We start from the raw sequence: 27,637 nt of genomic DNA, 5'->3' as shown, positions 1-27,637 counted from the left end.
TTTCTGGCTTTCTGGAGTGCCAGAATTATAAATATCATGTCCACTTCAGTCATTTCAATGTTTTCCGTGTGTGTGGGGGGGGTGGGGGACAAGAAGATTGATGAATAGAAAAATAATGGGTGGATTAACATTGGGCTATTTAAAATTAGCTTTTGTGTATGCATATAAAGATTAATAAGGCTGAGGGAACTTTATATGATTACCAGTTAAAACTGGTCACTGGTAGGTTTGGAAAATTTGGATGCTAGTTTTCTTATCCTGATTTCTCTTAGAAAGTGAAATAAAGAGTTTAGTTTCAACTGGGTGGGGGGGAACTTTAGATTAATCTTGACTTTTTGTTTAGTCTTTAGGACCTAGTGAAGGAGTCTAGTTGAAAACAATGGCCTGTGATTTTTATTTAGCAATAAGAATGGAATTTATTATCACTAATGATTTTCATTGGCTCTACCACTTCAATCATAGCTCTATTTCCAGCTTTTGGGTAGTTACCTGGAGATAAGGGTCTTAGAGACTTTCCTGCCTAGCTGACTTTGAACCATGATACATCTCAGCCACCTGAGTAGCTAAGATTAAAAGCATGAGCCATCAGTGCCCAGCTGTGATTTATTTATAATGGCATTAAACGACATTTATTATACTCCTGATTTTGTGGGTCTTGATTTTTTTTTTTTTTTTTTTTTTTTTTTTGGCCAGTCCTGGGGCTTGGACTCAGGGCCTGAGCACTGTCCCTGGCTTCTTTTTGCTCAAGGCTAGCACTCTGCCACTTGAGCCACAGCGCCACTTCTGGCCATTTTCTGTATATGTGGTGCTGGGGAATCGAACCCAGGGCCTCATGTATATGAGGCAGGCACTCTTGCCACTAGGCCATATCCCCAGCCCTGTGGGTGTGGAATTTTAACCAGGCTCGAGTAATCACTCAATTTCTGTTCCATAGTAATTGGGATGGGTGAAATGGTTCCAAATGGTTGGGAAGGTCCAACTGGGCTTGGGTGTCTGCTATAGTCTTAAAGTTTGGGTCCCACCTCCTACTTATATATTGAAATCCTAGACTCCAATGTGGGAAGGCCTCTCTCCTGGGTGATTAGATCCTAAGGTGGAACTCTTATTAGTGGATTTAGTGACCTTATAAAAGAGGCTTCAGAAAGACCCTCATCCTTTCACCACATAAGGACAAAGTATGAAGTCAGGAACTTTGAAGATGGCTCTCAGCAGAACCTGAATGTTGGCACTCTGCTCTGATTTCTTGTCTATAGATCTCTGAGACATATTTGTTTCTAAGTGACCCAGTCTATGGTATTACACTATGGTAGTCTAGAAGGACAAAGGCAGTTTTAAAACATTAATTCTGCTTCTCCATTGCATTCCTTGGTTTTTCTCCATATTATGTCTGAGATAAAGCCATCTTCTTCATTTGTCATGATTGGATAGTTTGCTCTGCTTGATCATCATTATCTTTCCACATACTATCTTTGATTGCCTAGTTTGGGTTTCAAGTAGTCAGACTTAAGTGAAGTTAGCTTCAAAAAATGTAGATTCAAGCTGGTCACTGATGGCTTACACTTGTAATCCAAGCTATTCAGGAGGCTGAGATCTGAGGATCATTGTTCAATGCTTTCCCTGGTAGGAAAGTTCATGAGACTCTTTTCTCTAATTAACCACAAAAAAGCCAGAAATAGAACTATCACTCAAGTGGCAGAGCACTAGCCTTAAGCAAAAATGCTCAAGGACAGTGCCAAGGTCCTGAGTTTGTGCCCCACACATAAAATAAAATAAAATAATATTCAAGGCAGATATGATTATTCCTGTAATTCCAGCAATTGGGAGGTGGAGACATCAGGATCCAGAGTTCAAGGAGAGCCTAGGTTACACAGTGAGAGCCTGTTTAAAAAAAAAAGGCATTTCAATTTCATATTCTTTAAATGAACCTCTCATTGATATTGAGAAGGACACTACAGTCAATACAGTAAATCATTAACTTGAAAAATTTTCAGAAGAAGCAACAAAAGTGTTTTTCATTTTTCAACCTAAACTTGTATTAAGAGCAGTATTGTGAAGTTAGGTCAACTGCTGGCTACAGCTGGCTCATGTTAGCCTGCATGTTTTTCCCATTTGTCTTGTAGTCAGCCTACCTCAGAGTTCTTGACCTGACGTGCCTGATCACACCATATCAGTCTGGGATGGCAGATGGCCCTGAAACTTTTACCTCCTTGGCACAAGCAACACCTTGCTAACTAAAGTTGTCATTGTACATACAGAGATCCAGAAAAAAAAGGTGCTTATTTCATAATTCTTGTGGGAATTTATCTTAAACCAAATTTAAAAGAAGAGAGAGAAGAGGAAGTAACATGTTGGGCAATAAAAGAATGCTTTTGTGTAGTGTGTATATGTGTGTAGTGATTAGGAACATGGCCTAATTATGCAGTATGACACAATCATACTGCATGAGTTCAAATACTGGTCTTGTCACACAGCTACAGCTGTGATATGACTTGAGGCAAATTACCTAATCTCTATGTGCTTTAGTGTTGTCATCTTTAAAATGTTGATGGTAATGCTACCTATCTTATAGGATCATTTAGAAGGCTGAGATTATTTGGTAGGGCTATGAAAGTAGCTCAACAGAACAAACCGTGCAAAGCTCTAATTTCCATCCTCAATGTTAAAAAAAAAAGGTATGTGAAAAGCAATTAGTGGTAGTTACGGCTACTGAAATAATATTTATTGAGTGATACTATGTGCCGTATACTGAACTCCTAGAAGTAATATCTTGAACAGAATATAATTTCTAATCTGGTAAAAGAAAGATGAGCATGGAGAATGTATGGCAAGTACGGAAACAATGGAGATGTGTTCAAATATATCTAGGGCTGTGGCAGTGGGAGCATCTCCCTCCTTTGGAGGAAGACAGGAAATGCTCCTCATAGGAGGCAATGTTTATACTAAGCATTAAAAAATAAGTAGGGGGCTGGGAATATGGCCTAGTGGCAAGAGTGCTTGCCTCCTACACATGAAGCTCTCAGTTCAATTTCCCAGCACCACATATATGAAAAACGGCCAGAAGGGGCGCTGTGGCTCAGGTGGCAGAGTGCTAGCCTTGAGCCGGAAAAGCCAGGGAAGGTGCTCAGGCCCTGAGTCCAAGGCCCAGGACTGGCCAAAAAAAAAAAAAAAAAAAAAAAAAGAGTAGGAATTGTCAGGTAGACAGGAAAAGGGAGTGGAAAGGTTTTTCTGGGTAGAGTAAAGCCCCTATAGTACTCTGCACTATTTATGAAACGTAGAAAACAATACAGTGCCATGATAACAGAACAGTGATGGGGCCAAAGCTGTTAGACAAGAACTCAAATCTGAAGGTCTGTGTCAGTTACTGGAAGTGGTGTGGACTTAATGGATGGTTGTTAGGAAGTCATTGAATAAATGTGTTTTACACTTTGCTGCTGTGTGCTCTGTGACAGATGGCTAGATAGTCATCAGAAAGCAAGGATACCAGGTAGGGGACATTTGCAGTAATCTAGGTAAGAGAGCATATGTTAAAAAGTAAAGCAGAGGCAAGCATAGGTCAGGTTTTTGGCTTGGGTGCCTGAGCAGATGGAGAAATGTGATCAGTAGAGGATGTAATATGGTCTCTAACAAGAACGTCATGAAGACTTTGTAGCATTATGAAAAAATGTTTACCATCTAATATTAACTCATGAAAGAAAACATAATCATACCTATACTGTTTATGACCTAAGCCAGACAAAAATATTCAAAGGTGAAGTGAAGATGAGACAACAACTAATCAATGTAGTTTATCAGGATAGGTAGGTACAGGAAACATTTTTGTGTTGTTTTGTATTATAATGTATTACCATGCTTGAAATACTCCAAAAGTAAAGAATGGAATGGTAGGAAGACAGATTTGGAGGTATACCAATATTTTTGAGATTTTAACAGTGATTTATTGCCTTTATGTACAGAAATTACTGTCATACTAACTTATTAAAACAAACAAAAACTAGGGCCCATCTAATATCAGTGAGATAAATAAAAAGGTGCTATTTTGTTTAGTTTGAAAATTAGGTGAATAGGCCTGCCATGAGTGTTTTGACCAATATTATAGGGCTGCTAAGTGGCAGAGGCAGATTTAGTCCATTCTACAGTTTTCAAATTCTTTATCAAATCTGCTTACCAACACTGAAAGACAAAATAACTATAGCTATATAGATTTTGTATGTGGATACAAGAATAAAGTCCCTCAAATGCTGGCTTTCATATGACCTAGAATAAAATGAAAAAGAATCAACCTGGAACAGAATATCTAAAAATAAGAAAAGTTAAAAATATTCCTGCTTTGATTGAAATGCTCTTTTAAGTTGCTCAAATCCTTGAGCTTTTGATTTTCTGTAATAGAATAGTATGTATCTATCTCTTCCTCTTTTACCTGATTCTTCCAGTGCTTAGATTTTTCCTGTCCCCACCCTGGGGTGGAAGGAAGGAGGGCTTCCACTGTCAGTTGTAATCCAGCTGTCATTAGCTAATGGAAGGCAGTGTGAGAAAATAGCCCAGTTTTCCTTCCTTCACTGCCTTTAATAGCATCCTCTAAAGGTGCTGCTTCTCTTTGGGATCTCCATCTCCTATAATATATGTATAACTTGATTCTGCCTTCCTAACTCCTGGGCTCCATTTATAAACCTCCCTTCTTTCCTTTTGTCTTACCCGCCTAAGATTGGTAGTGCTTCCTGCTGATGTTTAACGTCTAGGTTGCCTCACTGACTTCTGAGTTTGGCATCATTATCTCTGTTTTATGAAGACTCAGGTGCTTTCTCTTTTTCTGACTGATCCTGCAACGATAGTTTGTGTGTGAGGTTGACTTAGGATTGAACCTAGGATCATAACTGAAAACAATTTTAAGGCTTTAGTTGCCTTATTTGGCATACTTCACTGGCTTACCACCCAGGTAAATTTAGCTCTAATATATTCTAACATATTCTATTATGAATGAAAGTATTTGTGTCAGAAACACAACCCTTAGAAAATTAAAATTTACTAATCAGCTAGGTTTGGCAATCATCTAGTGGATGAAATAATGTATTCATGTGCCTGGAGTCTCATACAGCTAGTTGCCTATTTTCTTGTATGACATTCATTACATTTGTATAGTAAAGAAAAGAAAGTAAATGGTTGCCAGTCCAAATAACATGAATTTTCAAAGAATTCCACAAACTCTGTGGCTTAATATAAGAAATGTTTGTTTGTTGATCCACAGCTGTGAGTTTCTTCTCATTGTAGTCATTTTAGGAACCCTAGATGTGAGCATCCAGCTAGTAGATGAGAGGCAAAAGAGAGCACAATAGATTACATGGCATGCTTCAGGTACTATGTCTGAAATACAATACTCTGACTTTGCCCACATGTCAATGACCAAAATTCAATTACATGACTCCTTACTCTCCTATTGAGTTGTAGGAGAGGCCAAGAAATATTTAACATGATGCCTAGGATCACACAAAAAAAAAAAAGAGCTTGGAAAATACATAGCGATTCTATTTGCCCTCTTCGGTAATACATCTCACTTTTCCTCCTATAGGTAGGATACACACCCTCCATTAGATTATTCAAAATCGCTGATTTCAATTAAAATCTCTGGGTGCTTCTCTGAATGTCCATCCAATGTGTGTGTGTGTGTGTGTGTGTGTGTGTGTGTGTGTGTGTGTGTGTGTGTGTGTGTATGTGTGTGTTTCTTTTTGATTAAATTATAACTAAAAAAAGAAGTTACCTCCTTCTCCTTTCCCATGCCCGAATATACAGCAGTGAATGGTATTAACAGAGACAACTTCAGTGTCCCATTTGGACAAGGGAAAAATAAAACACATGAAAACCACTACTAGCACAAAGCAGTTGGGCAGACACTGAAAGCACTGGAAAAATTCTTCAATTGGATTCTTTCTATTCTTTGATAGGAGTTCTTTTGTTTATATTTCAGTGGTCCCTAGCATTACTCTTTGGGAATTTTCTTCATTGTTCATCATCTTCCATAGTGACACCTGAAGTGGGTGGTGGGGAATAGGCTTTCTCTGGGTGGATGTGGATTTTGAAATCTGCTCTTTCTTATGAAAGCTGAGAGCTTTTTATGCTTGACTAGTCTTTGGAAATAGAATTTGCTTAGAAAATTAACAGACTTCTTATTGTTAATGAACTTCTTGTAGATTGTTTTTATGTCACAAACTGTACCCCAAATACTTTCTCAAATATGTCTTTTTCCTCCTTAACATGCCATTTTCATGAGGTATCCTGACTGGTGGCAGCCATTATGATGTCAGGATTGAATGAGAGAGCAAAATTCTTCATGCGTTCTTTGCCATGGTGACCTAGCAGGCATTTTTTGTTCCCATTTTCTCTTTATTATTTACTATTTGAGATGTAGAAATAGTCTACTTTAAGACTCCAAATTTATTTGCCTTTTAAAAAATTTTCTTGCCAACTGCCAATACTTGTGAGCCAATGGTAACCAATATATAGTAACAATTTGGTTCCTTTCAACAGCTTCTCTTGGAGCTGACAGATCAGTACATATGGCCTGCCTTCTAAGTTATCAAAACAAGGATTCTTTGCCAAATGTTTTGCCACTGCATAGCATGGACTGCCATTTTTACTGCCTCTGTCATCTGTTTTCTTTCTTCCCACAATTGGCATGCTAAGTCAGTGCCAATTATTTTAGGTTTTGTTTTAAGAGCACTCAACTTCAAGATCGCATTTGTGGTTTCTGTCATGGCATCAGTGCTGGTTGTATGAAAACAACCTTGGGAATTGTGCATTGAAGATGATGAAACTAGGCAATAAGGAACAAAATTCTCTCTCCACCCTATCCTCTATATTGGACTATAGAGTGAGAACAGAACAGAATTGTAGTATATTTGTTGTGCTTAGCCAGAGAAGAAAGAATAAGAAATTGAGTTATATGCCTAAAAAGAAATTGTAAATGGTATAATGAAAAAGCATTATCTCTCCAACAGATCCTGTTTACTCGCTTAGTCAACATCTATTTTACCTTTATGGTGTACCTTTTTATATTTCCAAGGCCTAGAAGCTAAAAGCTGTAACATATATATATGTATATATATGTGTGTATATATATATATATATATTTATCTCTCTGTCTCTTTGTCTCTGGCTCTGTCTGTCTTTCTGAGAAATCAAGAATCTGGAAACCATCTGGAGAGCCTCAGACATATATCCTCCTACCTCTCCCTCCATAGTAGCTGCTATTACAGGTATGCATTACCATCCTTGGCCAGAATGTTCTTTCAATGCCTCTTTGCAGGTGGCAGAATGTCTTACTGAACTACATAAAAGAAACATGCAGCAATATCTATTTATTTTTGTTTTAGATGGAGGTGATTTGTTTATTTTGTGTCAGTACTGAGACTTGATCTCTGAGCCTCACCTACACTTACATTTCTGGCTTTCTCCACTTTTGGCTTTTTCCTGGGTAAGTGGAGGTTAAGAGTCCTGAGGGTTTGTCTGCCTGGAATACCTTCAAACCAAGATCTTCAGATAGAGATATAATATTTGGAAATATTTTTACATTATGATAAAAATAAAAAAAGCCTATTGTTGGTGTTTGATGTGTGAGCTTTCCATCACTATAACAAAATACTTGAAATAAGAGAAAGAAAAAGGGTGAGGTCCCATTATCTCTTTTAAGGGCATGCCACCAGACTGAAGAACCTTCCACAAAACCCTACCTCCTAAAGCTTCCCCCAGATACAACCGTGGAGGTCCAGTCTTTATCCATGTACCACTGGAGGTCAGTCAATGTCTAAACTATAGTAGATGGTAATAGACATGCTAGCTACAGTTTAAGAGGCAGCAAAAACTGGAATGATAACACTGGAGTCATACATGTGAATTTGAATTCAGCTCCATAGCTTCAGAGATAATTGTCCCTGGAAATTTTAGCATCTGTCCAAGCCTCCTTCCTTCAGTTATAAAAAGAAAATAATAGTTGCTCAAGGAACCAGCTTCCCTTTACTGTTTTGGTCTATCATCATTTTTGTGTAGCATTCAATCCTTTGGTTACAAAGTGGCTGTTGGATCTGTAAGCACTGCTTTTGAGGCAGGAAGAAGAGACAATAGTGAGAGTTAAATGGTATGTAAGATGAGTATAATTCATTCATCAAAATTTAATAGCTGTCCTAGAAGACCCATTTAATAATCTTTATTTATTAGTTACATAGTTGTTAGTTATATTATCCACCATTTCTTGAAATGGAACTTGGGGAATAAAGATTGGACAAACTTCTTTTTACCTATTTAGTGAAGTTCCACCACTATGAATGGTGTATTTGCTACAGAGTAAAAATAAATAAATAAAAGCTAAAGCCCGGCAGTATCTGCCACAGTTCTCAATCTTGAACATTATTGCCAGGTGCTGTGGGCTCACACCTGTAATCCTAGATATTCAGGATGCTGAGATTTGAGGACCGCTATTTCAGCCAGGCGGGGTAAGGAAGTCTATGAGACTCTTATCTGTAATTAGCCACCAAAAAACTGGAAGTGGATGTGTGGCTCAAAGTGGTAGAGCATTAGCCTTGAGCAAAAAGCTCAGGGGCAGCACCCAGGCCCTGAGTTCAAGCCCCACAACTGACCAAAAAAAATTATTATTATTCCTTCTTGATATTGAACCAGCCCTTTCACTTAATAACCAGGTACTCTACCACTTCAGCCCCTATATATCATTTTCATATTAGCTTTATCTCATCTTTCATCATATCATAAAGTTCAAACTACATACAATATGTGTGTATATGCAAGTGTGTTCACACACATGCATATTCAAAATATTACATAAAATTCTTACAGGAGCAAGCAAGCTTTCCTACTTTTAATTTGTCTTTTTATCTTCATACTTACATGATATGTCTAATATGTACTAAGAGAAAAGTGATCAGAGTAAACAAAATACTTAGGTTCAAAAGTCTCATGTAGGAAAACTTGGATTTTATAACCTCTTATTTTGGTGACTAAGAGGACTCAGAGCACATCAGCTTTTTACAAATTGCAGTGTGTTTTTAACACTTGTGGTCAACATAAAAATACTACTGTAAACATAAAGATAGATCTAAAGCTAAAAGTGGCTCATTTTTCTCCATGGCTTAACTCCTTAGCCACTTAAGATTTTATTTCTGAGTAACCAAATCTCCTATTATTGCAAGCAATAGATTGATTTCGAACAAAATGAAATTCTATGTCATTTAATCCCATACGTTGCTTGACATAGGATTAAAAGAAAAGTCTTTTATCTGGATAGATGAAATTATTGTTTAAGAGTTATATCCTCTAAAATTCTCCTGAGAATATATCTTTGTGAAAAGGTCACTGAATTTTGCCTCTCACTTACACAGTACATTAGTACAGTTTGAGAAGACACCTGAGTTTGTTCTATGTGAATACTTTTAATAATGCTTTCAATCTGATTGGTAAGCACAGCATTACAAATGCATAAATCATGTGGAAATTCAAAGATGGTAATAATTTAGATTTCATCCATGGGACATTGCCTGCTCTAGTGTAAGATGATGGAATGTCTTGTTGTGAGACAGTTCTGGGTTTAGATAGCAAACCCTGGTAATTCTTCGGTCTCATTCCTTTACCATCTCAACCCAAGTGGTCACAGGGCAACTCAGTCAGAATCTGCAACTGCCCAGGGTCTAGGGTCTAGATCATGATACAAAATTTAAAATCATCTGATAGCCAGCTGTTCACTTCAGCTTTCTATCACTGGAAAGGATCTTAATGATAGCCTGCCTGGTTGAAATTTCCAGGTACTAAAGTGATTCCAGTCACTTCAGTAGAAACTTGGTTCTATGAAATTAGGATAACAATGAGGACATAAGAGTACCTTGTAGATACTTACCAAGGCACTGTTGTTGTCACTTCCCTCCCTTCTGTGATCCTATCTGCTCTGTCATGCCTCTTCTGAAGAACAGTCCTGAGCAGAAAGTGGGAGCCAATTTCCAGGGAAGTTATCTATGATTGCACATGAGGGTGAGGGTTTACTATATCTTATGAGAGTAACAAACATACAGATTAAGGAATTGGTTAATAGGAAACAAAAGGGAGCATTGTGAGGAGCGAATAGCAAAGACAGAAGACAAGGAAGGTAGGTCTAGCAGAGGTCTAAAAGAACAATGTTGATTGTGGTTCTGAGAGTTTCAAGTCTCAGAATGAAAGATGAGTACAATGTAAAAATCCAGTATTGTCAGAAGAAACAGAATTGATATAGAAAAATGCTCACTATACAATATTATCTAAGGGGCTGGGGATATGGCCTAGTGGCAAGAGAGCTTGCCTCGTATACATGAGGCCCTGGGTTCGATTCCCCAGCACCACATATACAGAAAACGGCCAGAAGTGGCGCTGTGGCTCAAATGGCAGAGTGCTAGCCTTGAGCAAAAGGAAGCCAGGGACAGTGCTCAGGCCCTGAGTCCAAGGCCCAGGACTGGCAAAAACAAAAACAAAAACAAAAACAAAAAACTTGCCTCATATACAATATTATCTAAAAGCAATCGGCTCCCAAACCTGTGAATACACTTTGGCAACTAAGTGAGCATATGTTTTCCTTAAACATCACACGCCTGCTTCTGTGAAAAAGAGAGGATAGGGTGAAAAATAAAATGAATGGACAGGAGTTTTGCCCTCATAGGGCTTGCTGGTTTACACAATAGGTAATTATGAAAGTATACAGATTAAAGATTGATTTAAGAGTGCTTAGCACTGGTTGTAAGATTAGGGATGTATATTTTCCTATCTAAAAATTATATATTCTGTTTTTCTACCATTGCTATATATGACATTTATATCAAGAAAAAGTAGTGTATTTTCTATCTTATGTGGATACATTATACAAGGAATTTAAAAACAGGCTTCAGGCTAAATTCACATGTACCTATCTAACAATAGCCTCATTTATAAAATAGAATACCAATTTTGTCTCTTTGGATATGTTCAAAGTCAGGTTACACAAGTGGGTTAAGAATTCTTTTTTTTGTTTGTTTGTTTGTTTTTTTGGCCAGTCCTAGGCCGTGAACTCAGGGCCTGAGCACTGTCCCTGGCTTCTTTTTTGCTCAAGGCTAGCACTCTGCCACTTGAGCCACAGCGCCACTTCTGGCCATTTTCTGTATATGTGGTGCTGAGGAATCGAACCCAGGGCCTCATGTATACGAGGCAAGCTCTCTTGCCACTAGGCCATATTCCCAGCCCCATGGGTTAAGAATTCTTGATCACAAAGGACATTAAATTTCTGTTCATGTGGTGCATGTAGCAGAGAGAGCTGAGGAAATGATAAACAGGCAGTAATATTTCTGTGATGAATACTAAATAAAGTCAAGCTAGAAGTAGATACATCTTACTAACATTCTATGTAATGAGATGTGGCAAATTTTCTATCCTCTGATTTGGGAAATTCTTTCAGGTCTTGGATGATGATTTAGGAAATGCTCAAATAGTCCAAGCACCAATAGCACATTGCTGAAGCTTCTCTTAGGGTGGTAAAAGTTGAAGAATGTTCATCATTATCTATATTAAGGAGACTCACTAATGTCAGAAAGAATCTGTCTTACCCATTGGGAATAATGAAATAGTAACAGCAACTACATTTAATAAATATTTACTTTGTAAATACCAGGTATTCTACATTGGCTATTTCATTAGTTTTTTTCAAAACACATCTTTCAAGGTTTGAGTTTGGTTTTTTGTTTTGTTTTGCTTTTTGCTTTTTTACTTATTTATTAAGACAAGGTCTTGAACTTGTAATCCTGCTGCTTCCGCCTCCTGGGAGCTGGGATTACAAGTGTGTAGCACCAAATCCAGCTAAGTTTTATCTGTTATGCCAAACTTTATGGGCTGGATATGTTTTCTTTTCTTTTCTTTTTTCTTTTTGCCAGTCCTTGGGCTTGGACTCAGGGCCTGAGCACTGTCCCTGGCTACCTTTTGCTCAAGGCTAGTATTCTACCACTTGAGCCTCAGTGCCACTTCTGGCCTTTTCTGTTTATGTGGTGCTGGGTAATCGAACCCAGGGCTTCATGCATGCAAGGCAAGCACTCTACTACCAAGCCATATTCCCAGCCTCTGGATATGTTTTGAAAGGGAATTTTTTTTTTAAAGTTGTAATTTGTTTTGGTTTGTGGGTGAAGTATAACCCCCAAAAGTTTATTTGTTAAAGGCTTGGTGTCTGTCTGGTGGGGATCCAAGCATCGAGAAATGAACAGATAATAAAGGTACTAAGTTCATTAAGTAATACATTGATGACTCCTTAGTGAATAAGCTATTTATTGGCAGGTGGGACCTGTTTTGTAGAAGTAGGTCACAGAAGGCATGTCATTGAAGGATAATTTTTTCCTTGGCTCTTTTCTGTCTCTCTTTGATTCCTGGCTGTCATAAGGTGAACAGTTCCACTCGACCACACCTTTCCACCAAGGTGGAAAGTCACCTCAGGGACTAAAAACAATGAAGCCAGCTGATCAGGCACTGAATCCTTTATATCATGAGTCAACACAAAGCTTCCTTTCTTTCAGGCATTTGTCACAGTAAATAACAGAATGCCTAACAGAATCCTTTGGTACATGTACATCATATTTTGAAAATCTCCAAATGAGTATTAGACAGCATGCTGTAATGAAATCCACTAATTCTTACTCCAAAGAAATGTATGAAAATTCACACTAAGTAGAATATATAAATAATATACTTTATTTACATAAATTAATGTATCAGTTAATGAAATTTGTTGGCAAACACATTTATTGATAAATTTAACAAGATGAATATAGGCCATATGTTCTTTGAGTTTCTTTTTAATAAAAGATATTCATTAAAATGCTTTTAGTGTAAAAAATTAAATTTATCCTAATGACAACTCAAAACATACACATGCAATAAATATTGAGCATTTCTGGTCATTTGAGGACCTTATAGAAAAGATTACACTAATCTTACCATTGTCTATGAAACTAGGTTGGAGCTGGACCTATGAAGATGAGTTAAAAAGAGGCTCCTCAAGTAATGCAGAAGTATTACCACAAAGGGTCTTTAAAAATATTTCTTCCAGGGCTGGGGATATAGCCTAGTGGCAAGAGTGCCTGCCTCGGATACACGAGGCTCTAGGTTCGATTCCCCAGCACCACATATACAGAAAACGGCCAGAAGCGGCGCTGTGGCTCAAGTGGCAGAGTGCTAGCCTTGAGCGGGAAGAAGCCAGGGACAGTGCTCAGGCCCTGAGTCCAAGGCCCAGGACTGGCAAAAAAAAAAAAAAAAAAAAAAAAAAAAAAAAATATTTCTTCCAATGTCATTTCCTTAACATAGGTTTGTGTCGTAGCAGCTTCTCTTTAATTGAGTAAACTGCCACGATCTCTTGCTCACTGATAAATGCACATCTTTCCAGGCCAGCAATTAATTGTTCACACATCTTCACCATTTGGTCTACAGAGATTTTCTGGCTGGTGATCATAGTGCCATTGTCATTACTGCTACTATCTTCATACTGATCTGTATTCAATCCCTTCATAGCAATTTCTCCCTCATTCAAAGGATGCACAACGGGTACATCATTGTCAATGTTCAGTATTTCTTCAATGTCAGCTTCTTCCAATTTATTTACACTTTCAGCTGATAAACTTTTGGCATAAGTAATGAGTTTTGTTATCATCATCTTTTCATTAGAGCCTCTAAATCCATCCAGATCTTCATCAGACAGGTAATTTTCAAACATCATTGTAGCCCAAAGTCTGTGCCAAGCATTTGTTAATGTTGACTTATCAACATCATTCCAAGCATTAGCAACTGCATAGATAGCATCTTTAAGACTAAACTCTTTAAGGAAGTCCTGGATTTTCAGACCTCTGTTAACTGAAGCAAGCATTCTGTTCAAAAAGAAGTGTTTATATTTGCTCTTCATAGAACGTAAAATTCCTTGATTACATGGTTGTATTATAGATGTCACATTAGGGGGGAGGTATATGCTGAAAACATTACTTTTCACAAGAAGCTCTGAAGGGGGATGTGCAGAACAGTTGTCTAGGAAGAGCAAAATTTTGCAATTGTTTTCCAGTCCAGCTTGTTTGCAGTGAGCTCTTGCTGCTGGCACAAAGTACTTATTGAACCAGTCAGAGAAGATTTCTCTTGTCACTGATGCTTTCTTGTTTGCATAATAATGCACAGGTAAACTACCCACATCTTTTAAACATTTTGGATATAGGCTTTTTCCAATCACTGCCAATTTTATCTTGTGTGTGCCAGCAGCATTAGCACACCCAAGAACAGTTAATCTTTGCTTGGCATCCTTGAAATCTGTTTGTGCCCTTTTGCCAGTCATGGTTAAGGTTTTTCTAGGAACACAGCACCAGTACAGAGCTGTCTCATCAGCACTGTAAATTTGTTCAGGGATGAGGTTTTCATCAGATATTATCTTAGCAAATTCATCAATGTAATTTTCAGTAGTTTCAACATCAACTGACTCTTTTTCACCATACATTTTAAGATACTTGATTCCATGACGCTTCTTAAATTTTTGCAGCCAGCCTTCTGAATATGCACACTCACTTTCAATGTTCAATTCTTCATGGTATATTCTAGCTTGTTTCATGACCAACAATCCAGACAGTGGCATATCTTTACTTCTTCGTTGTCGAATCCATTCAATCAACACACGATCAAGATCTTCATTTTTGGCCCTATGCAATGTTTTCCTATTTTTCATTAATTCTTGGTTATCACTGTCGCTGTAAAACTTTAGCAACCTGTCTTTCTGTTTCTTTATGTCATATATAGTGGTAGTTCCCACACCATACTCTTCTGTAAGATGTTTCACAGACATACCAGCATCAAGTTTCTGCAATAACTCCACTTTCTGAGCTATTGATAAAGATAAATGCTTCCTTTTTTTCTTCTCATTGTTACCCAAAGGTATATCTTTGACTCTTTTGGACATTTTCCAACACAATCTTCAAGTCACAAGTAACAGAAGTAAAGTAACAGAGGCATGTGTATTGATTATTAGGTAGGAGTGCCCAGAAAACAAAGGCTTCATGTTTGCTCACAGTTGGTTTTGTAGCAAATAGTCTTAGTGCCAAATGTACAAGATACTTTTGGGTTTCAGGGTATTTTCTGTTTTTGTCTTACTTTCAAATTGTAGAGATTGTGGACCTGTATTAAAGATACCATTTTAATAATGAAAAGAATGAGGCTTACTTAGAACCTTACTCAAGGCAATACAGCTAATACTTGTCTCTTCTGCTTATATTTAGTCTCTTAAAAATTGATTGCTTTACTGGATAGAAGATTTTTTTTTTGGTCAGTCATGGGGTTTAAACTGGGCCTGGGAACTGGCCCTGAGCTCTTTTGTTCAAGGCTAGCTTAGGCTCTTCCATTTTGAGCCACTGCTCCACTTCCAGAATTTTTTTTTAATTGTTTGCTAAGATGATTTGAGTTGGAATATTTTTAGTAAAGGAACCTGATACTATTGGCTGTATGTCTGACAGTAAGTGAACTCCATGCTGGATAACATGGAAATTTCTTAGAAAGGAAGCTAGAGATCTTAAATTTAGTCATTGATTATAGATTTTTCTTTTTATAGAAACTCATCAGTTTGGTATTTAAATACTTATAAATAAAAAATGAAAGACAAAAAATTTTTATATACACTTCTAAACTACCACAAATTTTCAGTGACTATCCACTTATTGGTGATTATTTTGGTTTAAACATCCTAACTATGACTCAAAATTATTATTGTTTGTTTTTGTTTGTTTTGTTTTTTTTAGCCAGTCGTGGGGCTTGAACTCAGGGCCTGAGCACTGTCCCTGGCTTCTTTTTGCTCAAGGCTAGCACTCGGCGACTTGAGCCACAGCGCCACTTCTGGCTTTTTTTCTATGTATGTGGTGCTGAGGAATCGAACCCAGGGCTTCATGTATACGAGATGAGGACTTTACCAATAGGCCATATTCCCAGCCCTCAAAATTATTATTAATCTAGTTCAAAACTGAAACATATTTTAGATATCCTAGTAAGATACTTCCTTTAACTTAGGATTCAAAGAACTAATCAGGTGTTTTAAGGACTTGGTTTTTGTGGTTTGGATCTTATTTCTTAAATGGGTTCCTACTCAAAGGCCAGCTTTTCTTCTTCCTTCTCCTTTTCTTTCTCCTCCTTCTCATCATACTTGTTTAGATATTCATCAAATCTCTAATGTGACCTATTGCAAAGTCTCAAGACTGTCTATCCACTCCCAAGTTTCCTTCTCCTTTCCCATTAGGTGCCAGAGCCATCCTTTGAGATGAGCCATCAACAAAAATGAATAAAGCATAGTTCCTATAAGGTGAGAAGAGTTTAAAAATCCAATAAATATGAGAAATTTATGAAATCCAACCAGAGAGGAAAAGATATATTTTTTTGGTGAGGTGTGAACATATTTATATTATTTTCTATGTTATCCTCTCCTACTAGGTTGTAATGGTAAAGTACTATCATTTATCTGGTGTTTTCTGTATGCCACATTAACACAAAGAAGCTGTCATAAAAAGCATCAGACTCAGCTGGGTACTGGTAGCTCACTCCTATAATCCTAGGTACTCAGGAGGCTGAGATTTGAGGATCACAGTTCGAAGCCAGTCCAGGCAGGAAGGTCTGTGAGACTCTTATCTTCAATTAATCGCAGAAAAAGCTGAAAGTGGCACTGTGACTCAAGTGGTAGAGCTTTGAATAAAACGAGTTCAGGGACAGCACCCAGACCAAGTTCAAGCTCCAGGACCAGGAAAAAAAAAGAAAAGAAAAGAAAGAAAGCATCAGACTCAAGGAGTTGACTTGCTTGGTCCCAGTGTCATACTTTTAAATGACAGAGTCTAGATGTCACTAGTCTTCTTGGCCATAAAATCTTACTCATTATTGTCTCCAACATACTCTTGTTTTGAGCAAACAGTCTACATTCCTAATTCTCTCTTCTTATAATCCATCCTTTCATTTTATAAAAGAAAGGCACATGCTCACAAATCTGGAATCTTGTTATAGTACATTGTCCCAAAGAACAAGAATTTCCTGGCTGCTCATTAAAAGAACAATTCCAATGATTAATTTGGAGGCAGCTTCTTGGAATAATTAATTAAAGCACATGAAACTTCCTCAATGCTTGCCTTTCTTATACATTTTGCCAAGGATGAATGCTGATTTAGAGCCAAGGTATTTTGGCCCTACTTAGGATGCTCTGAATCAGAATGACTATAATTCTTCCTTTCTTAGACTACAGTTAAAGAGTGTGAGCTCTTGAGAAAGAGTTGCATGACAGTAAAATAAACACAGTTAAAAAATAGAAAGCAAAGCAAGCTATACTGATACATGTGGGTTATCCCAGCTACTTGGGAGGTAAATACAGGAGGATCATAAGTTGGAGGCCAGCCCAAGCAGAATTAGGGAGATCCTATCTCAAAGAAAGAACAAAATACAAATTAAAAATCAGGGACATGGCTAAAGTGGCAGAGTGCTTGCCTAGAGCACATAATCGTCAATACCAGGAAAAGCAATCAATCAGTCAGCCAATCCATAGCAGTTATTTCTAGTTATTTAAAAAAACCTCATCATACAATTTGCCACTGGCTGGAAGAAAAGTACCTTTAAAATAGCCCAAACAACAGTGGCTGCAATTCTAATTACTCTTTACTGTGACTATGTTTTAGCAATATCAATCTTTTCAATTGGCAAGACTAAATGATATTTTTATATTTTTTAGGTTGATTAGGGGATATGAGCTCATGGATGAGCTCTTGGTCTTGCATGTGCGAGGCCCTGATGTAATTCCATAGTATCAGAAAAGAAAGGGGGAGACATATTCTATGTGCTCATATTTTGCCTCTGCTATTAGATAATGATAAATACTGGGCATTTCAACAGATTTTTCATCTTGGATCCACCTCCCTTCCCGCCCCTCTGAAATAAAAAAGGTGAACTAGATCATTGTACACTCCTCTTGTCCCTAAAATTCTATACCTCTGTGATTTGAGATGCATAAATGTTCCCTTAGATGGCTAAACCAATCAAATCCTAAAAATACATTTTTTTCTTTCCTTTTTAAAAAATTCATTTATTTATTGCCAGTCCTGGGGACTGAACTCGGGCCTGAGCACTGCCCCTGGCTTCTTTTTGCTCAGGGCTCCCACTCTACCACTTGAGCCACAGCACCATTTCCGGCTTTTTCCATATATGTGGTGCTAAGGAATCGAACCCAGGGCTTCATATATACAAGGCAAGCACTCTACCAATAGGTCATATTCCCAGCCCCTCATTTTCCTTCTTTTCTCGTTTCTTTTTCCTAATATTAGAATGGCCCTGTTTACATGCAGAAAAAAAACTGTTTTAAAGTATTTACTGAAATTGGCACCATTATTTTACTATTGTTGTAACTCAATGGCTTCTCTTAGCCAAAGTTAATCAAACTATTCATGGCATCATTACTTTCTTTATAACTGAAGTCTTAAAAGTATACACTCAAAAGCAGAAACATTTTTTTTAAAAATAAGATGATGATACTGTATAATCCTACTTCTTCCTGATGAAGCTAGAATCTTGAAATAGCTCACTGATATAAAACTCTGGAACAAACTGATTCACCATCAGCATTTGATGGGTATTAAAAGGATATGAATGGATGGTCTACTAGCACCACCTGGTGCTATTTCCAAACTAATGCAACACATCTGTAAAAAGGGCCTTTTGGATGAAAAATATTTCAATTTTGGTAATTTCAAATGGAATGATCCACTGGGTCATACAGTTTTACATACGAACTTATGAGAAGTGAGGTTAAATTTTTGAAATGCTGTTTTTTCCCTTGTTCTGTTTATAGTCATATGAGTCTGGTTTGGCTTGAGGAAAAATGAGATTGTTACATCATAGATACAAAACCAAAGGAACAACTAACCAAAATCAAAGGAACAGCTAACAGTCAATTGCATAGCTTCCTGAGAAGGGCTGAGTAGGAGAGAAAACCTCACAAGGATATGGTTGCTAGCTAGCAGTTAAAGAGCTATTTGGAAGCCAAGCAATCAATCTCTTAACGTTTGAATGAGCAGGCCACTTTTAGCACAGAAGCTACAAGTGCTATTGTTATCACTGTTAGACCATTGTAGCCACTGATACTTGGCCTTGGGTTCATATAAGTGCAGGATGTCCAGAGGTGAAGGATATCCACATACTCTAAGACTTTGCTAAGTTCCTATTTGTATTGCTGTCTGTACATTTCACCCTTACCAATAGTCCAGAATGCTAACAAGCCTTTTCAAGTGTTTCTGCAGTGAGTTCCTTCATCATCAGAGGTTGCTGAAGGTGAAATAGAAAAGAAAGCCCAGATATGGCACTCAGAAGGGTCTGGATGATAGAAAACTCTCTTGGTTACATGAATATATGCATACACAGATGCACATAATGGAGAAATACAGGTGTGTGAAGTTTTAAATGAGATAGCATAAAAGACAGTCCATAATATTAGTTATTCAAGCAAAATATTTTATTTAACACCTAATGTACAAAACAGTTATACTTGGCTCATTTCTGAAAGCAAATCCTATTGTGAACATTGAGAATACAAGATTATAGAAGTTCTCTGATATCTGTAAAACTTAATTCACTGGACAATTCATTCATTGAGCAATTCCTTTATGCTAGGCATGGTTAGATGTACTAGGGATCTAATAGTGACCAAGACAGATTAAGGTCTTGTATTGTAAGGTTATACTGTGGTAGAGAAAAACACACCATAAGCAAAACAGAGGTATTTTTAAGTGCTAAGAAGAAAGTAAACTCGGCCATGTGATAGAAAGTGACTGGCTGGGGGTGACTTCAGGTATAGGGCAAAGATGGCATCTTTGAGGACAATGTCAGATGAACAATAAGAAGTTAGTCATGCAAAATAAAAAGCAAATACAGGGAACAAAAAGTGTAGAAGCTCTAGGTTAAGTACAAATTTGGAGTGTTATAGAAAGATGGCCAATGATGCAGTCTCTACAGGCTCAAGAGTGGGAAGCCTTCTTTACTACGTAGGTGATGGAATCTCACAGCTACATACAGTAAGTGCTTAGTAAATGGTTTCTTTGACACATTAAAATTTAAAAAGCTCAATACAAATATAACAAGAGCTTATCATAAAAAGAAAAACCTACTTGTTTACAACTCCAGTCTTTCTGGAAATTGATTATAAACATTATCTGTTTACTTCCTTTTTATTTACTTCCTTATTTTTGCACTGGATTGAAATTCAGGGCCAGTCATGCCACCTGCCCTTTTTGCTTTCATTACTTTTTAAGATAGGATCTCCTGCGTTTTGTCCCAGTAAAAAGGCTTTTTGCTCCCACTTTCTGATCCAGTCTAGACTTGGGTCATAATTGTTCTACCTACCCCTCCTGTGTAGCTGTGATTACAGGTGCACATCACCATGCCCAGATTGTTCTTTGAGATTAAGGTCTTGCTAACTTTTTCTATTTGGTCTGGATTTGAAACACACACAGTTCCTGTATCTCTGCCTCTCAAGTAAGTGGAATTACAAGTATGAGCCACTATGCTCAGCCCTATTTTCTTTTTAGTCACAGATGTATGCTTTTATTTATTTGATTTTTAAAACAAGTTTTCACTAGTACCCAAGACTAGCCTTGAACTCAAGATCCTTCTGCTCCGGCTTCCTGAGTGTTGGAATTATAAGCATGTGCTGAATGACAAGCACTTAAGAGAAAATAACTTCTACTGGTCACTTTTGTACCATTAAGGAATGTGATTAAACTTCTATGAACTGATTCTTTATCACCTGATTCCCTCCTTTGGAAGACTCAGATATTTTAGACCCAAGTCTTCTTATTGTTTCTCTTTTACTTTCCTCTATGCCTCTGCTGAGCACAATCTCCTATGTCTAGTTGAATCTAATGCCAACTCTTTGTTAAAGCATAATACATAGTACCATTTATGATCCAGTGTCTATCAATTTTAGTCATCTTCTACTTTATACACTTTAGATTTACTTAAAATCACACTAAAGTATGTATTTACAGTTTTTGTATGTTCTTGTTTCCTTGCTTCATTTCTTTCTATCTTTCCATTGCTTGGCATTGCTTTTCTATAATTCAGTGGCAAATGCCACTATTCATTCTAGCCTATATACTACTTTAAAAATTCCTCACTGGCAGGCAGTTTTTAAACAAAAAAATATTTATTGAATGTCTGTTACATGTAAAGCACGATTTAGATATCAGGGCAAGAATGGTCCATTCTAAATGACTTAATAAGTGGTCTCAATAAAATCAGTTGCCACCATGAATAGCCACTACTATGTACCAGGATTGTACTAAATAAGTCATGTGTGCTACTTTAATCATCAAAAGAACTTTATAGGACACACTCTTGAAGTGTCAAGGTTATATTCTGTCTAACTTCATAGAAACTACATTTAAGCTATATTCTTCTCCCAATGCTTTTTGGGCAATTCTGCCTATTCCTTTTAAGCTCTACTGAATGTTGAACCTAGAGTGTCAGCAAGCTCTCCACCATTTGTGCCCTACCTCCTAGGTCCTCTTGTGCCCTTCAATTATATTATTTGAAATGATGTGTTCTCTATACAACCACAGGACATAAAAAACTTTGGGATTATTTTCACAGAACAAGGCAGAACTAGTACCATTCTAGATGCACAAGATAATAGTTAATATAGTACATACAATGGAGTTAATTCTTTTTAGACTGAGAAAGGTTGCTTTGGACTACAGGCTTCTTAAGGGTAGAGATACCTTCCATTGAGTAAGTACTTGCTAAATTTTTGTTCAACTTGACTCTTGTTATAAACATATATATTACTTTGCTTTTGAAGTGATACCAAATTGTTTTACTTGTGCTATTAGAGATGGCTTTGAATCGGGACTTAAGCATCCAATCTTTTTCAAATACGATTCCATGGCAGCTAGATCAAACTTTGCAATACAGTAGTTAAATGCAGTAGTTAATTGTACAGACTTCAGCGCTTGACTACTCAGTTGCAAATTCTAATTCCACTGTTTACCAATTAGACAAGCTTAATAAGCAAATTATTATTACTTAACAAGTACCAAGTGTAAGGTCCGCCCCAGAAGGCTACATGTAGATGTCCCTCACCTCATTAAGTCTCCACCCAGTTACCTGGGTAAGCAGCAGACCTGGAGGCAGTTACCTCCCTTTCCCTGAGGTCACATCCTAATCCACCTGGCCACACCCCCTGCCTCTGCCCTAGATAAGGCCGGGCTGGGTGGGGGTTGTCTCTTCTCTCCCTTCTCTCAAGCCATGGATCATCTCGGCCACAGGTCAGCAGTTCAGTAATAAACTTTCTCTCCTGCCTGAATACTACGTGGCATTCTCCTTTACCAGCTACCTACTTAAAAACCTAACACCAAGTACTTTATTCTTCTTTCTTGGAAAAAAGAAGTTTTGAGGTTTGAACTGAAGGCCTCATGCTCATTAGGTAAGCATAGGCAGGCACTCTACCACCTAAGCACATCTCCAGCCATGAGACCAGGTACATTTGTAAGTACTTGACTATATTAGCTGATTTGATCATCTTCTCATCTCTATGAAAAAGAGATAACTTCACTATTCCTCGATAGCTTTATGCCATTTCATCTTTACTAAGTAAGGATAATAATAACAAAATTAACTCACAGAGTGATTTAGGTTTAAAGTGAGTATGAATTGCTTAGATAGTATCTAGCATATATAAAGTTAGCTATTATGGGTCTATCTCATTTTATTATCCTTTGCATTACTGTACTTCATAGACACTGTAAGCACTGTTTTTCTTTCTTTTACAAATTAAGGTTTGTGGAAACTTGTGTCTAGCAAGTCTATTTTTCCAACATTTGAAGATTTCTATTATTATTGCATCTGTTATGATTATTGGTGATAATTTATCTTTAAGGTTATATTGTAATTGTTTTGGGCAAACATGAATTTCACTCATATAGCTAGCAAAGGTAATAAACAATGTAAGTATACTGACTGCACCACTGACTGTTCCTGATTCATTAGGCAACAGGCTCATCAAACTCCCTTAATCTCTGAAACACAACATTAAAATGAGAACAATTAACCTTTCAGTGGTCTCCAAGTGTGCAAGTGAAATGAAGAGTTGTGTATCATATACTTTAAATCAAATGCTAGCAGTGATTAAGCTTAATGAGAAAGGTATGTCAAAAGTTGAAACAGACAGAAAGATAGGCCCCAGGAATCACAATTAGCCAACATGTGAATGCAAAAGAAAAAAATGGTTCTAGAAAGCAAGAGTGCTACTGTAGTAAACACACAAATGCTAACATGAAACAGCCTAATTGTAAACATGGAGGAAGTTTTAGTGGTCTAGAGAGAAAATTAAACCAGTCATACTATCCCGTTAAACCCAGAGCAAGGCTCTAACTCTTCAATTTCATGAAGGATGACATAGGTTAGGAAGCTATAAAAGTAGAGTCTGAAGATAGCAGAGGTTGGTTTATAAGGTTTAAGTTTAGCAGCAATCTTCATGATCTCAAAGTAAAAGGAGAAATACCAAATGCTGATAGAGAAGCCGCAGCAAGTTACCCAGAAAACTGAGCTAAGATCACTGAAGATTTCTTTTCATGTTATTGCTCAATGACAGTATAACTGGTTACTCATGAATTCTGATGGAGATGTATGAGACTGTTTATTCGTATCTGCTCATATCCACTTTGTAGCCCATGTAGCAAGGCAAAATTTCATATTACACAAATGTAAAACTTTCATAATGGGCTGGGAATATGGCGTAGTGGCAAGAGTGCTTGCCTCCTACACATGAAACCCTGGGTTCGATTCCCCAGCACCACCTATATAGAAAATGGCCAGAAGTGGCACTGTGGCTCAAGTGGCAGAGTGCTAGCCTTGAGCAAAAAGAAGCAAGGAACAGTGATCAGGCCCTGAGTCCAAGGCCCAAGACTTGGAAAAAAAAACAAAAAACAACAGCACAAAAAAACACGGAAAATGTTATCAAATAGCACTTTATACTACAGAGAATTCTTTCATGAAAGGAAGAGCCAATCAACATGTATATTTCACTTTTACCTTTTTAAAGAAATTACTACAGCCACTTCATTAAGTGACCATGAATAACAAGGCAAGATCTTCCACCAGCACAAAAATTATAACTCACTGAAGGCTCAGATGATGGTTAGCATTTTTCAGTTTTTAATTAAGGCATGTATATTTTAAAAGATATACTGTTTTTGCACACTACAACATAATATAAACATAATTTTTCCTTTAGAGCAAACATAACTTTTTTTTTCCCATCCTGGGGCTTGAACTCAGGGCCTAGGCACTGTCCCTGAGCCTCTTTGTGCTCAAGGCTAGTGTGTTCTACCACTTGAGGCACAGTGCCATTTTGTTTTCTGGTACTTAATTGGGGATAAGAGTCTCACAAACTTTCATGCCCAGGCTGACTTTGAACCACGATCCTCAGATCTCATCCTCCTGAGTAGCTAGGATTATAGGCGTGAGCAATGGGTACCTGGCTTCAAATGTAACTTTCCTATGCACTAGGAAACCCAAAAGTTCATAACTCCCTTTATAGTTATAATCACTGTATTGTGGTGGCCTGCAAGTGTATCTGCAAAATCTGAGATAAACTTGCATTACTACTAGAAGCTAAAACCTGGTCGGGAAATCAGCTTGATTTAACATACCACTTTTTTTCATTCTATGCTAAATGTTCATTTCAAGGATATAGAAAGGATGACTTATTTGAAATGGGGACTAAATCATAAGCACTTTTAATCATATTGGGTATGTGTCCCTAAGGTAAAAGCTAGTGGTTTTGGAAATGGAAAAAAAAAAATACCTCAGAAATCTGTTCTCTGCTCTATATCTCCTCTGTCATCTCCCAAGTCCACGTCTTCACCATCTCTTGCTGGGAAAGCTTCAACAGCTTCCTAATTGGTTCAACAGCACTCTCCTTGACTGCTATCTTCACCAAAGATAAGCCTTTCAAAAAGAGAAGTACAGAAGGTATTGTACTCATCCTTAACACAGTCCACACATTTCATAAAATACAAATCGATAACTTGGCTAAGTAAAGATTATGATTTTATTCCTTTCACCCCCTCCTCTTCCTATAGTAGAAAAATCTGTTATTTTAAAAAGTTGAATGAATAGCTCAATGCACACCACTATCTTTCAACTAGTGTCAGCAATTATTAATATTTTGCCACATTTCCTTTCTATTTTGTTATTTTTGTTGAATTATTTAAAGGTAAACCTCAGGGTGACTCTACTGCTAAATAAAACCATAAATGCATTCCAAAGCGAAAACATTTTTTCATATAACCAAAAATACATTGTCATGTTCAACTTACATGCTACACATAGGTTTGGTGTATACACACACACATACATACATACATACATACATACATACATACATATGTACACACATAGTTTTTTACATGCTGGCTAGAATAAAACAGTTTTCTTCTGCACTATGGTCTTTATAACATATCATTTCTGTGATCCTAAAGTGTGTGTGGATTTCTCCTCATCAGCAGGCAAACAAGCAATTCTGCAGCAGGTATCAGATGGATGTCCTCTAATTTAATTCTGACACTATTCAACACAGGATGGGGGGCTGGTCCCTAAAGACTACCCCTCCCCTACCTCAGACCCAAATGTAAGTTTAGTTCTCCAGAACCCGTGACTGATCAAACATAATTGAGGTGCTTATGTTTTCCCTCCAAAGGCTTGATTGCTTTGATTAGAGTGAGCCACAGAACTTAGGCATACTTACATTTATGAATTTATTATAAAATATATTTTAAAGGAGATAAATAAGCAGCTACATTTAGACATTCACATGTGAGGTCTAGAAGGGTTCCATGTTCTGAAGCTTCTGTCCCTATGACATGTGCTACCCTAACAGCATATGGATGAGTTATTGTTCACCTTCCTACAAGTTTCCACTGGATAAGACTGGTGGGGGAAAGGAGGATTCAAAGATGGTTCTCTTGTCTTGAGTAATTGGGTAGATACATGTTTGTACCATTTACTGAGACAAGAAGATTAAGGAGGAGAGTTTGGATCTTGTAGTAAAAATCTGGAATCACAAAGCGGACATGCTTAGCTATCTGTTCCACATTCATTTCAAGGTGTTAGTGAGTACTTGGAGATTTCCACAGAGCATGGCAACCCAGCAGTCAAAGATACTTCAAGGCCAACATATTTAATTACGTGGTTAAAACATTCAACAGCTGAATTGCTGCTGGGAGCTGGAACAAAATGAAAATCCTTGGCATTTTTGGGTTCTTCCTCTGTGTCTGGTATAAAGTTCCCTCTGTCCATCTTTCTGACCTCCTAATGAACTTTGAAAATACAAATCGACATTTTTTTCAGGGGCTGGGAAGATGGCCTACTGGCAAGAGTGCTTGCCTCACATACATGAAGCCCTGGGTTTGACTCCCCAGCACCACATATATAGAAAATGGCCAGAAGTGGTGCTGTGGCTCATGTGGTAGAGTGCTAGCCTTGAGCAAAAGGAAGCCAGGGACAGGGCACAGGTCCTGAGTCCAAGGCCCAGGACTGGCAAAAAAAAACAAAAACAAAAACAAAATCCCAAACACATTTGTTCAAGTCCTCAAGATAGTTTCACAGCTTTAAGAATAATTCTTTTTTTTTTTTTTTTTTTGGTCAGTCGGGGGCCTTGGACTCAGGGCCTGAGCACTGTCCCTGGCTTCCTTTTGCTCAAGGCTAGCACTCTGCCACTTGAGCTACAGCGCCGCTTGTAGCCATTTTCTATATATGTAGTGCTGAGGAATCAAACCTAGGGCTTCATGTATGTGAGGCAAGCACTCTTGCCACTAGGCTACATTCTCAGCCCCACTACTTGCCTTTCTGCTCACAACACTGCGAACTCCAGTTTCCTTAGAATTTACAAAATGGGATGCTAACAGTAGCCACTTCGAAGGCCCAGTGAAGTAATTCTTAACCACTCCGAGTAACCGCACAAGTTAAACACTCAACTGGAGTTATTTTTCCTTAAAATAAGAACAGCGAAGAGAGGCAGCCTCGGTTGCAAATTCTTGTCAGATGAATGCAATTAGTTAATAGGACCTCAATAAATGAGAGGATTACTCTGAAAAGCCTTAAAGAGAAAAACGTGCCGGCACTTACATTTTTGGGCCCTGCAAAGACCTTGCCTATGACAAAAACAGCCCCCGTCCCCGCCAAAAAAACCCAAAAAATCTATTAACCGCATTCAACTTGCAGCGGTCGCTGCTCTATACTTTGAGAAAGGCAAGAAGTGAAAGAGAAAGGAGAGAGCAAATGCTTATAAGACATCGGTTTGTTCCACCAGGGCCGCGGTGGACTGGACAGGTCGGATCCCCAGCCAGGGCCCGGGATGCCCTGCGGGGACAGAATGCGGAGGGTGACTCGTCCAATGCCTTTACTCAGGGCGTCCCTGGGAGAGTCGCGGCCTCACCTCGGCGCCCTCGCCACGTCCTTCAAGGCTCGAGGATGGAATCCCACACCTACGACCAACCAACAGAGGATGACAACCCCACGGCCACACCGAGCCCTGTGTGGTGGTGGGGGGAAGCTCGACCCTCCGAAT

At 37.9% G+C, this 27,637-nt stretch overlaps 1 protein-coding gene across 7 annotated transcripts; it reads right to left on the bottom strand.

The window, feature by feature from the left end:
• Positions 1 to 1,801: 1,801 nt before the first annotated feature.
• LOC125346291 (jerky protein homolog-like) lies at positions 1,802 to 27,637 on the bottom strand. 7 transcript variants are annotated; one of them, XR_007209897.1, is made up of 4 exons: positions 27,506 to 27,637; positions 24,875 to 25,017; positions 9,893 to 10,005; positions 1,802 to 1,878 (listed from the first exon to the last, which is right to left on the bottom strand). XR_007209897.1 is itself a non-coding variant. In XM_048338730.1 (4 exons), the coding sequence occupies exon 3, from the start codon at positions 14,960 to 14,962 to the stop codon at positions 13,322 to 13,324; it is 1,641 nt and encodes a 546-aa protein (XP_048194687.1). In that variant the 5' UTR covers positions 14,963 to 15,177; positions 24,875 to 25,017; positions 27,506 to 27,637; the 3' UTR covers positions 12,127 to 13,067; positions 13,303 to 13,321. The 7 variants fall into 7 exon arrangements, 2 of the variants coding, with proteins under 2 accessions (XP_048194687.1, XP_048194688.1); XR_007209898.1 differs by having other exon boundaries at positions 9,893 to 9,967; XM_048338730.1 differs by lacking the exons at positions 1,802 to 1,878; positions 9,893 to 10,005 and adding exons at positions 12,127 to 13,067; positions 13,303 to 15,177.

This window comes from Perognathus longimembris, chromosome 2 (assembly GCF_023159225.1).
Source record: "Perognathus longimembris pacificus isolate PPM17 chromosome 2, ASM2315922v1, whole genome shotgun sequence".
NCBI classification, from domain to species: Eukaryota; Metazoa; Chordata; class Mammalia; order Rodentia; family Heteromyidae; genus Perognathus; species Perognathus longimembris.
This window is presented reverse-complemented; position numbering and strand designations above follow the sequence as displayed.

Excerpts from the sequence above, each read along its gene's own strand:
- LOC125346291 (XM_048338730.1), bottom strand. The coding sequence starts at position 14,962 with ATGTCCAAAAGAGTCAAAGATATACCTTTGGGTAACAATGAGAAGAAA.